This window comes from Formica exsecta, unplaced genomic scaffold, assembly GCF_003651465.1.
Source record: "Formica exsecta isolate Colony F162 unplaced genomic scaffold, ASM365146v1 scaffold72, whole genome shotgun sequence".
NCBI lineage: Eukaryota > Metazoa > Arthropoda > Insecta > Hymenoptera > Formicidae > Formica > Formica exsecta.
Window position 1 is genome coordinate 1,372,663 of NW_021853485.1, and position 15,268 is coordinate 1,387,930.

At 34.8% G+C, this 15,268-nt stretch overlaps 2 protein-coding genes across 14 annotated transcripts in view; one reads left to right on the forward strand and one right to left on the reverse strand.

The window, feature by feature from the left end:
* The window catches only part of LOC115243710 (cytochrome c1-2, heme protein, mitochondrial-like), a 33,577-nt gene extending 19,362 nt beyond the window's left edge, over positions 1-14,215 (reverse strand). Inside the window, exon 1 of the mRNA XM_029820903.1 lies at positions 11,779-14,215. Within this exon, the coding sequence (XP_029676763.1) occupies positions 11,779-11,832 (54 nt within the window). The 5' untranslated portion in view covers positions 11,833-14,215. The remainder of the gene's footprint in view (positions 1-11,778) is intronic.
* The window catches only part of LOC115243708 (histone deacetylase 4), a 103,724-nt gene that overhangs the window by 36,999 nt on the left and 51,457 nt on the right, over positions 1-15,268 (forward strand). For 5 of the 13 annotated variants that reach the window (XM_029820889.1, XM_029820895.1, XM_029820892.1 and 2 more), the window contains exon 1: positions 11,291-11,757. The exons of 7 other annotated variants lie outside the window; for them this stretch is intronic. The gene's annotated coding sequence lies outside the window, so the exon portion shown is untranslated. Of the gene's footprint in view, positions 1-7,201; positions 7,269-11,290; positions 11,758-15,268 lie in introns of those variants that run through there. One more of the 13 variants, XM_029820891.1, reaches the window with a different exon arrangement.

Here is a 15,268-nt window from a genome sequence, read left to right on the forward strand (position 1 = left end):
GCAGGAATGGTTGCTTTGATCTCGACATATTATATCGTGTATTTACTTTGGTGCTCTCGGCCACTGATCAAAGCGATCGTTCCTTCCATGGTGGAAAGATCGGTAATCAAAGTTCGTTCCGTCGATGTTTCTTTTTCAACGGCGCTTTATTTTTGTATTTACTCCCGTTTCCAATCATTTTGTTTCTTTTGTGATTCGGCAAACCTTTGCGAGTTTTGAACTTAATATTTCGTAACCATATACGAAGACCCAATAGTTCCTATCTTAAATTCATAAAGTTTTTTACTAACATCTATTCTTTTTATAATTATTCTGAAAAATATATTTTTTTCCCTTTCTCTCTCTCTCTCTCTCTCTCTCTCTCTCTCTCTCGATGATTTATATTTTATTTACAAATTACATACAATATAGAAAATAATAACTTTTCCCAAATATTTAATACCATAGCTTGAATATTTAATACTTTTTAAATTAATATAATTTGATTACTTCCATATAAAAATATAAACTTCTTAGTAAATCGATATCTTTAAAGAATGCATAGGATGGGAAAATTATGAGATATATGTTATCGTAATAAGTGAAAAATCCGTATCTACAGATAGTTTATTAAAGATTTCACAAAAAAATGATTAAAAAAAGATGAAGTTCATATACATCTATAAGAGAAATGAAAGATTACAAAATTTCAAATTAAAAATGACTCCTTATGATTTTGACTCCCGAAATAGGAAGGATGAGAAATATATTTTCCAAGAGGATTTAATAGAATTATATTTTAGGGATATATATATATAATTAGTGAGAGAAGCCATTTCTGTAAATAATGAATCGACTGCTTGCGAGCACATATTTTTTTATTTCGGACAAGCTAATCTTCGTTTACTTTTGTAACGAAAAATATACATGTGCGAGAAAGGAGATACACATGCGTGCACCCAGGAGATGCGTGTCGCAGCGCGTTTTCGCGCGAGGAAAGTGGCAGCGGCGCCGTTGACACGGTCGCCATGGGGGACGGGAAGGGGGTAGTAAACATAACCCAGATTCGCGGCCGGTGGCGCCCAACCCAGAAGAATGATAGAAAGAGAGGAGATGAGGGTGAACCAATAACCTAGCCTAATAGCGTCCTGTAAGTCGACGTTGCATCTCTCTCTCTCTCTCTCTCTCTCTCTCTCTCTCTTTCTCTTTCTTTCTCCTCTTTCTCTCGCAAAGGTCACCCTAGATGAGTCCATGGGCTGAATGCCGGTTCTATTTATAGCGACTATCACCTCTCCTCGTCCCTCTTTGCCCTTTGCTTTCCTCTTCACTCTTACCTTCACCACCTTGCCTCTCACCCGCTTCGCCCTCTCTCGCTTCTGCGCTTTCCCCTTCTTCTCGAAGACCCTATACTGCCGTCTCTCCCTTGGATTCCTCGAACACCACCCCTGACACGTTTCCATCTCCCTGCCCGCCACCACCGTCGCCGCCGCCGCCGGTTGTCGCGCAGCCTCGTCCCACTCGATCCTCCCACGAAAGACCTATGATGCTATAAATAGCTCGGGCGTCTTCCCCTCGTCCGCATCCGCACCGCCCTTCCTCACCCCGGCCGACAGATCGAACGGCGGGAGTGGCAAAACGGTCCCTACCTGTTAATCTACGACGATGACGACGATGACGGCGCTGACGGCCGTCGTCGCGAATGGATGGATCCGTTGATGGAGTGCACGAGAAGCCAAGGGAAAGTGGGTGTTTTGTTCGCTTCATTTTTTTACCATCAAAGAAATTTAGGAAATTATCTTGGAATAGTTCTTTCACGCCATTGTATCCAGTAAGTTATTTTTTCATTACTGTCTTTCGCGTCAAGACGTATTATATAGAATAATGCATGTAGCTATGACAACGCTTTATATTTGAGAGAGAGAGAGAGAGAGAACCTGCTTTGAATAAAAAATAGGTACGCGTTTAGTAATAGAGGTAATAATTAAATTTTTTCTTGACATAGTTATTGATCTCTTTTTGCATCGTTAATCGTGAGATTACATCAGGTGAGATTAATTATCGTCGTTTACAGACAAACATATAAAACAAAACTTAAACTCTCAGAATCAAAATCTTATTTGAAGATTTTAATATATTCATCTTCATTTGCTTGAAATTATGTATTGTATAAATGCACATTTTTTTATAATAGCAACGTATTTTATTTTCATACATAAACGTAAAATGATCTTGATAAATACAATATACGTTTATAGTTTTGATATTAATTGGAAAATTAATTTTCCAGAGTGATCACATATTTTGTATAATTGATATAATTTCGCATATTTTAAATCAATAATGTTCTCACTTTCTCCTTTCCTTTTTTTTTTTTTTTTTTTTTTTATTGAATATTTATCTTTAAGTATTAATTAATGTTACAATATCAAGATCACCCCATGAACTCTCCGATGCGGGGATGACGCACTGGCGCATTTTGCGCGATTATGGGTCACGCGCGCGAAATATCAGGGTTACCCCTGGCAACACCACGATCGCGCATGAGGGCGGGCGACGGGTCACCCTTCTTCTCGTCGCATTGTGTGTGCCGTCTTTTTCGTCGTGAGTCAGAAAACGGCGCGGGCGCCGCCTCACGCTGTCACGGTGGCGCCAGGCTGCTCTCTCGCTTGGCGATTTTTCTGTCAGATCCGCAGGCTTTCATACACACGCGCGTATCTCGCAACCGAGAATCGAGGAGTAATCATGATGAATGATACAAGTGCCGCGAATGCGAAATTTTGTTATTTTTCTCATAGATCTCTCGATTCTTATATTCAAAAAGGTTATCAAATTCGAAGTTTCCATGCAAAATAGCAGTAAGAGAAGAATTTTTACCTCTACTTTTATTTTGAACACAATAAATACGATATAGCTTTTTATTACTTTTTACGTATTTAAAAAAAATTGTCGAGTTTATTTACTATGCTTCACAAAAGTCGCAATGTCGCTAATGGCACTAATAGGAGTATATCATACAAGAGAATTGTTTTTAAAATATATTCAGACTCTTTAGAAAATATATATTATAATAAGAAATATATTAATAATTTTTAAGCATGTTCTTTTTATTATTTTTGTAAAAAGTGAAAATTTTTCATATTTATATCATTGATATCGTAAAAATTTTTGGTGTTTGGTATGGTTATTTTGCTACATTATTTCTCAAATTTTGGTATCGGTCTACATATGAAATCTTTTTATAAATAAGGTATAAATTCTTGCGGCCAATTATATGATAATAATAATTTTATCAAATGTAATTTCTCCAAAATCATTATGAAACATGTTTTTATACGTTTAACATGCATATTCTAAAGTACATCCAACACATTCATCACCAACTAATCTTTACGTATTTTGGTAATCGGGAAACGACTCGAGGAATTTAGAACGCGATTCCGAGTCTATTTTTGTAGTTTAAGACAGCGCTGGTATCGGCACGATGAAAGAAAATTTGTTTAAAGATGCTTGAGCAAGGCTCACTGCACTTTACCGCCTTTTCTCGCCTCTTCTCACGCTTCATCCTTCGTTCTCCTCGCTTCGCTCACCACCGTTAGATTTTTATATTCTCTCCCTCCTTTTTTTCTTTTTTTTTTTCCCTCTTGTCGAACTTACGTGTGTCCATCTTTGTCTGCCACCCGCGCTCGGACGGGCCTCTCTTTCACTATACAGTGGCATGGAAACGTCGGCCCGTCGGACGAGCGGCGAATATTAATGCGTGTTTTCACACGTGTGGACGTTTATTTTTGTCCGTATTTTTAGCGGTCGGTATTTTCGAACGAGCCGGTCACTATTTTCGTACTAGTACACACATGTGTCGGCTGTATTACCGCGAGAAAGAGAGTGTGCCCGCCTAACCAAGCTGTTCCCGATGCGATACTTTACGTCCCGTTATACTGTCTTGCACAATAATCAATTTTGCCAATTCAGGCAACTTTTCAGATGTAGTATTATTTAAGAAAGAATACAATGCTACAGCAGACCTGTTTTAAATATATATATATATATATATATATTTAGGTCTAAATAAAAATAAAAATTTATTTTGTAAAATGTCATGTTATAAATTCTCCTTATTTTTTTTTGCTCTGGAATGATGAAAAATATTTTATTCCAAATAAAAAAAAATGGATTTTTTATTGGATATTTTTATAAATTTCTCTTTTATGCTGCGTTTAAAAACCATAGATTTACGTATTGTAAATTAGCTATATCATAGTTTATAACGTTCTTTTCATTTTCCACGGAGTCAAGTGACACTCCGTAGAAACACGAGCCACCCCGAGAACGAGTCGTCTACGATACGCGGTTTTTTAAAAGCGGAACGGTCGGCTTTTTAAAGACGCGTATTTATACGCTCCGAACGACCTCATGCTGAGATCGAGACAGCTCGATGCGATCCTTGTGTCTGGTTTTCTCACATGAACCTACCGAGAGTCTCGTTGAACTTTGCGCTTTCCGTGTAAGATTTAGAGAGAACGTACAAACAGGAAATAAAACCGGCATAATTTTTGCGAGTAATGTTTCGATGCCGTGAATAAAATTAATTTCTAAAAATGATCTCCATGTTCTTTCCGTCAACGAAAACGCGCTAATTTGTTATGGAAAATACAACTTTTGCCGATCTATAATATCGAAAATTTTGAGCTCATCGAAATAACAATAGTCATTAATTAATTATAAAAGCAAATCTTTTATAAAAAGTAATTTCTTGATAAGAGAGAGCAAATATTTTGTGTTAGATATTTTTTTTTCTGTAAATCACTATTTATTTCTGATGAAAAAACTTGCCTGATATTTATAAAGAATCGGTTTATAACTTGATATGTGCACACAAACTGTTTTTTATTAAAGATTTTTTTATAAATATTTACAAAACTTTTTTAAATGTTTTCTCACTGTAAATAATTGTACGTTTTTACAATATACTGTGTGTGTAATAATTTTTTATAAAGTATTTTTATAACTGATTTATAATGTATTTTTATAACTGTTTATAATGATCGGTATTAAATATCGATTTCATTTCTTGAAACTCGCTTCGGAAAAAAACAAAAATTATTCCAATAAAGCTTGATCCATCTCAGATACTGTATAAACATATTTACCGATTGCATATTATTTTTTCAATGCATAGTTTCAAAAAATTTACTTTTTTTGCAGGTAAATATCGGCAATTTTCGCGTGCTCAGCTGTCACGAGGGTGTCATGCCGAAGGGGTGAAAGGGCCGTAGCTAGGTAAGCAGCTAAAAATAAAATCAGTACATCATATCGAACGATCCGCTATAAATAGCCCGAAGCAAACGAGAAACTCTGAATATATTAGAACCGCCTGACTTGCTGCATCATCTTTTGCACAAATTATAAAAATACATCGCTATACATGGTTTGCATATTATTGAAATTATTGTACTTCGCTGCCTTGCTCCGCGTCTCCACCAGCACGTGAAAGAAAAGAGAGAGAGAATATTCTTTTTCGAAAATATTTTTCGCCCGAAAATAATATTTCTTTATCATAAAGTATAAAAATAAAAATATTTAAATAATTTCGCTTCGCTCACCACCGTTAGATTTTTATATTCTCTCCCTCCTTTTTTTCTTTTTTTTTTTCCTCTTGTCGAACTTACGTGTGTCCATCTTTGTCTGCCACCCGCGCTCGGACGGGCCTCTCTTTCACTATACAGTGGCATGGAAACGTCGGCCCGTCGGACGAGCGGCGAATATTAATGCGTGTTTTCACACGTGTGGACGTTTATTTTTGTCCGTATTTTTAGCGGTCGGTATTTTCGAACGAGCCGGTCACTATTTTCGTACTAGTACACACATGTGTCGGCTGTATTACCGCGAGAAAGAGAGTGTGCCCGCCTAACCAAGCTGTTCCCGATGCGATACTTTACGTCCCGTTATACTGTCTTGCACAATAATCAATTTTGCCAATTCAGGCAACTTTTCAGATGTAGTATTATTTAAGAAAGAATACAATGCTACAGCAGACCTGTTTTAAATATATATATATATATATATATATTTAGGTCTAAATAAAAATAAAAATTTATTTTGTAAAATGTCATGTTATAAATTCTCCTTATTTTTTTTTGCTCTGGAATGATGAAAAATATTTTATTCCAAATAAAAAAAAATGGATTTTTTATTGGATATTTTTATAAATTTCTCTTTTATGCTGCGTTTAAAAACCATAGATTTACGTATTGTAAATTAGCTATATCATAGTTTATAACGTTCTTTTCATTTTCCACGGAGTCAAGTGACACTCCGTAGAAACACGAGCCACCCCGAGAACGAGTCGTCTACGATACGCGGTTTTTTAAAAGCGGAACGGTCGGCTTTTTAAAGACGCGTATTTATACGCTCCGAACGACCTCATGCTGAGATCGAGACAGCTCGATGCGATCCTTGTGTCTGGTTTTCTCACATGAACCTACCGAGAGTCTCGTTGAACTTTGCGCTTTCCGTGTAAGATTTAGAGAGAACGTACAAACAGGAAATAAAACCGGCATAATTTTTGCGAGTAATGTTTCGATGCCGTGAATAAAATTAATTTCTAAAAATGATCTCCATGTTCTTTCCGTCAACGAAAACGCGCTAATTTGTTATGGAAAATACAACTTTTGCCGATCTATAATATCGAAAATTTTGAGCTCATCGAAATAACAATAGTCATTAATTAATTATAAAAGCAAATCTTTTATAAAAAGTAATTTCTTGATAAGAGAGAGCAAATATTTTGTGTTAGATATTTTTTTTTCTGTAAATCACTATTTATTTCTGATGAAAAAACTTGCCTGATATTTATAAAGAATCGGTTTATAACTTGATATGTGCACACAAACTGTTTTTTATTAAAGATTTTTTTATAAATATTTACAAAACTTTTTTAAATGTTTTCTCACTGTAAATAATTGTACGTTTTTACAATATACTGTGTGTGTAATAATTTTTTATAAAGTATTTTTATAACTGATTTATAATGTATTTTTATAACTGTTTATAATGATCGGTATTAAATATCGATTTCATTTCTTGAAACTCGCTTCGGAAAAAAACAAAAATTATTCCAATAAAGCTTGATCCATCTCAGATACTGTATAAACATATTTACCGATTGCATATTATTTTTTCAATGCATAGTTTCAAAAAATTTACTTTTTTTGCAGGTAAATATCGGCAATTTTCGCGTGCTCAGCTGTCACGAGGGTGTCATGCCGAAGGGGTGAAAGGGCCGTAGCTAGGTAAGCAGCTAAAAATAAAATCAGTACATCATATCGAACGATCCGCTATAAATAGCCCGAAGCAAACGAGAAACTCTGAATATATTAGAACCGCCTGACTTGCTGCATCATCTTTTGCACAAATTATAAAAATACATCGCTATACATGGTTTGCATATTATTGAAATTATTGTACTTCGCTGCCTTGCTCCGCGTCTCCACCAGCACGTGAAAGAAAAGAGAGAGAGAATATTCTTTTTCGAAAATATTTTTCGCCCGAAAATAATATTTCTTTATCATAAAGTATAAAAATAAAAATATTTAAATAATTTTTATTATTATAGCTTGACATTATATATAAAGCTTAGACGTTTGCTTTTAAATCTGAAATCTCTAATCTTTATAAAATTATGCATTTTAATAACGCAACAGAATATTAAAGTATGTACATAAATTGTTTTATAAATTGTAAATTGTATTAAATGTTTTCAAGAACTTTTTTCTTTTTATAAAGAAAAAAAGGCATAATTACTGTTTCACCAAATATTTCAACTAGAACAAACCATTGACGATTTTCCATCTTTTTCGCTTAACAATTGATATTCATGAAATGTTAGTTTTCAATTGGCCGATGTGTTAACGGTATCCAAGCCAATGAATCGATAAAGTTTAGGGCGGGCGGCGGTGAGGGTTGGTGGTGGTCGAGGGGAAACCCGCTTAACGTGACCTTGTCTGCTATTTTTGGAAGGTGGCACGTGATTGGGAGATGGCTCTGTTTTTTTAGCCGGCGGCTGAGAAAAAAAAAATTCCACCGTTGTTCGAATTAGATTCACGGGAAAGAACCGCGCACGTCAAAGGCGGGATGCATGATATTACACGCGAGGAACTCGTCGCAGAGGAAGAGTGACTTTTCTCCTTCGCTTTACAATACTTTACAGTCGAGTCGTTCATTATCGCCGAGCCCGTCCGTCCGCGACTTTCTGAAGGAAACCACCTGTGGTTAACGGAATAGGAGATCGTGCCGGAGCCGCATTTTTTAAACATGACGCATATTGATTGTAAAATATGAAATAGAGAAGGAATTGGATATAAACATGACATGAACGAATTTTTCTTTCAGGGAAACTTACAAAGAGTAAGTTTCGAATATACATGTAGTTCTTTAGTTAGTCTTTACATTACAAAGAAAAGAATATACTTAAAATCCAAAATACAAGCATAAAATTAAGCACATTTTCTATGTGTCAAAAAGAATCACGTAAAAGAATATCTCAAGTTCTCATCTTTTTTTCCTTTTAAAAAAATTTGACTTTATAATCTTACGTTATAGATATACGAGAATGATCGTTAGGTTTATTAATGACGATTAGAAACGCGTGAGAAACTTTTTTTATATTTATGAGAAATTATATACTTTCTAATAATATTTCGTCACATGCTTTCTGATTCAATCGTTTCAGCAACTTCGAAGCATTACTCACATCGCGATGTTCGACGTTGAATTTTTCGGCAACGACACATTTTGTCCGTCGTCCTTTTGCAAAATGCAAATCGGTATTGCTATAACCGCACGCGCGCACTGCCGAGATTGCGTCAGAGAGGCACGATCTCGGACCAAATGTCAATTTGCGTAGTGACATGATTAATCCAAGAACGAGCGAAATAATACTGATTCTGTTTGTTCGGCTTACCACAATGACACGGTAAAGGAAATATTGACAAATGGATTTCTGTCTGATTCCACCTATTTGTTAGATATGATATATTGGATTACAATAGACAGAATTTCCTAAAATTGTTTATCTTATAATTTTAATAACGGGCCCTTTCATAAGTTTAAAATTTCAATTTTTTGGGAAGATAAACTATCATTTCTTATCCTAATTTTTTCATAAGTAACATTAAATATTTCGATAATTTAATTTTAAATTTAAATTTTGGAAATGTAAGATCTTGAATTTTTTAAAAGAATAATATTTTATATATTATATATAAAGAGTAATATTTTATATGTTATTTATATAATTGCTTTTGTGTGAGAAAAATTAATATAAAAAATTTATTACTAAACAATTATATAAAGTTACAAATTTTGAGATAGTTTGAAGTTGTGCTGTCAAAGCAGTCGTGAGGAAAGCTCTACTTTTTTGGCTATATACATTTATAAAATTTATCAGTACGTACATACATAAATTCACACACACATTATAAAATTTTATTTATATAATCAGGCTGGAAACTTCAATGGCTATAATACGATATGTCTACGTCTACTATTTTTTTCTTCCCCGTACTATGACCGTACGACTCGATAAGCGTAATCTGTGCAGTGTCATTAACGCCGGTGACGCGGTCGGTGATTATTGTACGATTTCGGTGAATTAAAGCGGAGAAAACAAAGGGCTGACGATAAGAGAACTTCCGGGAGCAGCCAGCCGCAGCACCCACGGACTTCCGATAGTGCGCAATGCATTTTTAATCTGATTCAGATTACCATATATTTTTCATATTGAAACTTGCTTTCTATGCAAGTTGCTATTTTCTAAGAGACGATTAGCAAAAATTAACTATTCTTTTTATGTAAAATTCTAAATTAATATAATCATTTTCAGATTTAAATGGAACACTGGAACAAAATGTATGTGTGTGTATTACATACGTATAATTTATTTTAATAAGACTGCACAGATTAATTGAAGAATATAATAAAAATTTATTTGCATAGAAATAACTGTAAGATTATATAGGAAAATTTTGTTTCTAATGAAAAAATTTCGCGCAAAATTGAAAAGCTTTTTTAGAAATGTTTTTTTTTTTTTTTAAATTAGCCGATTTAATTTTATCGGTATGACGCGTAGCCGTAAAATTAGTACCGCATAATCTTTTAACGTTAAACACTGTGGCGCGTGATGCGTTGTAAATTTAACGGTTCCCTAGATGATAGCGGTAAATTTTAGTCAAGTATTACGTTGGTGGACATATTACGTCTCTCACGTAGGTAGATGTACCCGAGGGGGAGGATATAACTGATTGGGTTATAAATATCGGCCGCGAGGAAAATATCGATTTTTCTATCGCGTAATATAAGGCGAGCCCCTGGGCTTGCTCGTCGGTGATTAATCGGGCCCATCTATTTATGACGAGGAAACAGTTGAATAGAATGACGTACGTACCGAGTTCGCCCACGTTATCGTAGCGCACGTTTGCGCTACGCGTTTGCATTGCTCCTCGTTCGATCCTTGCGTCATTTACACAGGACACGGTTTGCATTGGACACGTGTCACGAATATTTACAATTGCTTATTTTGCTTGCGTACATAATATTCTTAAGATAGGAAATAAAAGAGGGGGATAAAAGGAAGATAAAAGAGTTATTTTGAGAACGCGCCAAAGATAAAAATTATCGATATTTAAAGATAAGCTTTTTAATTTACAAAGTCCTATATATATGCGTAAGATAATTACACGTTTGTTTATACAAGTATTACGTCGTGAAGTAAATTCATCAAATAACAATGAAGAAAATATATGATTTATTAATGCTGAGATATATAATATACTATAGATATTTGTGAGTTATGATTTTATTTATAATTATTAATAAAAGTAATTTTTAGAGGCTTTTATAATTAATAATAAACTCGAATTATAATATGCTACATAGTATTTTAGAAAAACTTTTTATAATTGTTAGTAAATTTGAATTGTATAATTTAAAAGATCACATAGATAATATTTTTTTTAAATTACCTGGTAAAATTAAAATTTTTATAAAATTTAAGATCGTATAAAATTATGCAATTTTCGCGGGAGGAATCCATGGCGATAAAGTCGCGAGGGACGATCCTGACGCGAGGGAACGCGTGGACACAACAATGCCGAGATTCTATAAATAATCGGGGACCTACGGCGGCGACCGCGCGGTGGCGCGGACAGCACGCAGAGAGAGAAGATCGGAGCGCGCACGAAGTGGGGTGGAAGAGAGAGAGAGAGAGGGAGTGAGAATGAGGCGTGAAGTGGGGAGCGCGCGAAGCGACTGGCGGTGTAGTTCGCTCTTGTCTGTCGTGCGACGCGTTTCCTCGCTGCTGCTACGGTTGCCGTTCGTTTCGCGCCCGTCGACGCGACCTTCGTTTCGCGTAACAGCAGCCACTAGCGCGTCGTCTCTCGGGTGTAGTAACGACGTAGCGTACGCCGTCCGGGCAACCGCGGTGCGCGTATTGCGTCTCGGTGTGTGCTGTCATAGTCTATGACAGTTCGCGTCGTTTTACGCGGTGTGATCGTTCGTGTGTGAGACGACAGAGCGTGTGCGAAAAGTCAAGTAACTCCGAGGGGGAGAAAGAGAGAGAGAGAGAGAGAGAGAGGACGGAGAACGTTGAACGCGGTCGGTAGTGTAATTCGAGTCTTTCGTGTCCGTCTGTCGCCTTTCTTCTCCATCGCGATCTCCATCCTTCTCGCAATTGGGAATTACGTAGTGGAAGAGACGGAAAATACGACGAACATCGCGTAAGAGGTAAATAAACAAACTACTTACTTTGTTTTTCCTCGTTCGAGAAAGCGCGGCGGGCGGCCGTCTCTCGGCCGCCATATTTTCGCGATTTCGCAGCGGTGTGTCGCAATGAGCGATGAGAGAGTTCGCTGTTACTGGCCGTTACGTTTCTCGTACGAAGATCTATAAGCGCAAAATTCAAACCGCCTTCTCTTCTACGCGCTCGTCTTCTCGTTCACTCGACACGCGCGCGCTACGCAATCTGCGTTTTTTTTCGCGCCGCTCTCGAAACACCGAGAAAAAAAAGGGAGAGAGAGAGAATATCTTTGCCGGATAAATCATACATCGAGAATACGTATCGCGCTGCTGGAGCATAAAACGAAGACGTAGCGCCTCCAAAGACGACCCCTCCCATTCGCTCTTCTTTCTCTCATTAATAGCGCGGCTATAATGCTTTTATCAAAGATTTATGTTTATTTAGGCATTGAAATATTCATGAATCTTCATCGCGGCGTAAACAGACTGCATGGCGTTTTACATGATGTGATAATAATAAAACTTTTCAACGGCAATACAAACGTCGATGTTTTTCGAATGCCGACTGTTTACCGTGAGTCTATCATGTTGTCAATTGATTTTGACTTTTAATTGTTTAATTTAAAGATCATGTTTCGCGTCCACGTGACGAGAAAATCGGACGGTTACACTCTAACAAATGCGTAGTAGATCTCAGGCTGAACGTGTCGAAAATGTCAATACAATATATATGTTTACAAAAATTTGTTTACGAGGAAATGTCAATAGAAGGAGAAGAGCAAAATTTCTCTCTTCTTCTCTCTCTTTCTTTCATTCGGACAGCAGGAAAACGCTTCGCATGCAGGAAACACCTGTTGTGTGTGACGCCCACGTTCGGAGTCGATCGCTTGCGCGTCGTGTCGTGTCGGTGGTTTATTAAACACGTCTCTTTAATCCGCGATCCGAATTAACTTTAACAAATATGTGCGACAAAATTGTATTTTAATATTAATACAAAATTATGTTTCGACATTAAAATATTTATTATTAATATCATTAGAGCGTTATCCAAATTAACAATAAATTGTTTTAATTTGTAGAATTTAATGAAAAATTATAGTCATAATTAAATTTGTCCATCATTTATATTTCCAAGTGTAAATGAATTACGTAAACAATTGTCTCATAAATCTTGTTAAACATATTTCGATACAAGTTTTTAAAGAGTAATTGTAGGATAATATATGTAAAGTGTTGCATTATCCTAGACAATTATAAATTTATAATTATAAATTTTTAAATTGTATTTTTCGATTATTTCTTTGCAGATAAATGTCTGATGTTGAAAAATGTGAAAATATGAATTTTTAAGTTTTTAAAATTAGCACAGATAATATGTCATATATCTATAATATATTTGATATTAATGCGAGATTTAAAAATGATTTTTTTTTTTTTTTTTATTATAAAAACCATAAATTTTAGAGAATATTGTTTGTTTTAATATTAAAAAGATATTAATAGTTTTGAAACATACTCCGATGTATTCAATTGTTGCAATTTATTAAAAATCGCTATAATTCGGTCTTCCAATTTACCCAACATTTAATCAATCCAGGCATCATTCATCATAGCAAAAATATCAGATGACATAATTTTGCTTTTTCAAAATCATAATAAATATATATTGTAATTCTACAATTTCTGCCAAATCTCGCAGAATCATATAATTTTGTGGATTAAATTATTTTTAACACTATTGTGAATTTGTGAATGGATCGAAAAAAAAAAAAATGATTCTTATAAAAAGAAATTTTGTCCACATCTCTTCTGAAAACGTCAGTCGCGAAATAGAAATGCATCACGACGTGGTGGCGATTTATCCTGCTCGCTACCGATATAATGGATATAAAGGATCACATTTTCATTCACGTCGAATAAAGAGCGGCTATATATCTATGACGCGGGGATCGAACGGTTCGATCCATCGATCCCGGGTGTCGTTCAGAGAACGTTGTCGTTGAGCGGTCAACGAACGAAAACGGCACGACGCGAACGCGTCGAGAAAGATTTACGCACGAGTTGCATCGCGCAATACAATGATGACGACGGCTTCGAGAACACGTTTGTCGAATCGGACGCACAAGCGTAGAATGGAACGACGATATTTCATCACGCGAGAGTCTTTTTCGCACGCTTCTTCACGCGCACGAGAACGAGTATCGCTTGACATTTGCGCCGGTTATAAGCGATTAATATCTCGGTAACCTTATCCAAGAGACGAAAACGCATAAATAATATTTTGCGTAATGGAGAAACGTCGTTGTAATAATGTCACGGTGTATATTCATATCTGATTCCGCGGTGTCATCGTATCCGACATCAAATTAATCAACTATATATTTGTGCATTCACGATTGTGCAAGAATGGGTAATCATATATTATTTAATATCTATTTATTTAACATTTTTTTTATTTAAAGTTTTTTCTAAACATGACTAATTGCAGACTAGAGGATAATATTATTATCAAAAGAATTATATTTTGTATATAATGATTTTTTTATTTAAAAATTATAGATAAACTTATATTTTCAATTTTTTTTATTATTAATTCATTATTTTTGTTATCTATAATATTTTATATAAAATGTATAAAGTAATGGAATTTTGATCTGATTGCGTAACAAAACTATTAATTTTACATAATTAATAATATACGCTCGTGCATAACGTGGATTATTATCGAGCTAATTAGCAGCTTGTTGAGATGTATAGTTAATCGGATTAAGCGGGTTCACACAAATGCAGTATATCGGATTCTTTCGTAGATTCCGGTAGATTCGATACACGTGTTTGCAATTAATAAACACGCCCGAACTTGAACGATGCTTGTACAAGATAAAATCCACTTTATACAATTGCAATTCTAGATATTTTAAAAAAACATTTGCAAGATTAGATTTACACGTGTACAATCAAATATATTCTAATCTTAAAGAGTAAAGTACATGAAAAGCCAATTTATACAAGTGTGCAAAGTTCTCGAAGAGTTGCCAAAATTAAATTTTTTGATAATCATGCTATAAGATTCAATAAGTAATCTGTAAGTATAAAACCGTATGCAAAGATCGCCGCAATTCGTCAAAAAAAAATTTCATGTTTTTCGATCACTATTAAGATACCATATTTCGACATTTTGTTAAGGAATAATTTATTTTTAATCTTGGACACACAAAAACCATCGTTATATATGTATTCCAATATTATTCTATAAAGAGCCTACAAGGATTTCATAATAATAGATCCATTTATAATTTCTTTATAGAATAATATTACGATCGTCGGACGTTAACTTATACATATGTACATTATAATTAAAATTTGATTACATTTTAAAAATTCTTCATATTTCGATATTTCTATATAAATATAAAAGATAAAAATAAAAAATTCCAATTTTTTTTTACAAAGAATAAGTCACTATTTATATTGTAATATTTCTATTCAATATCCTTTG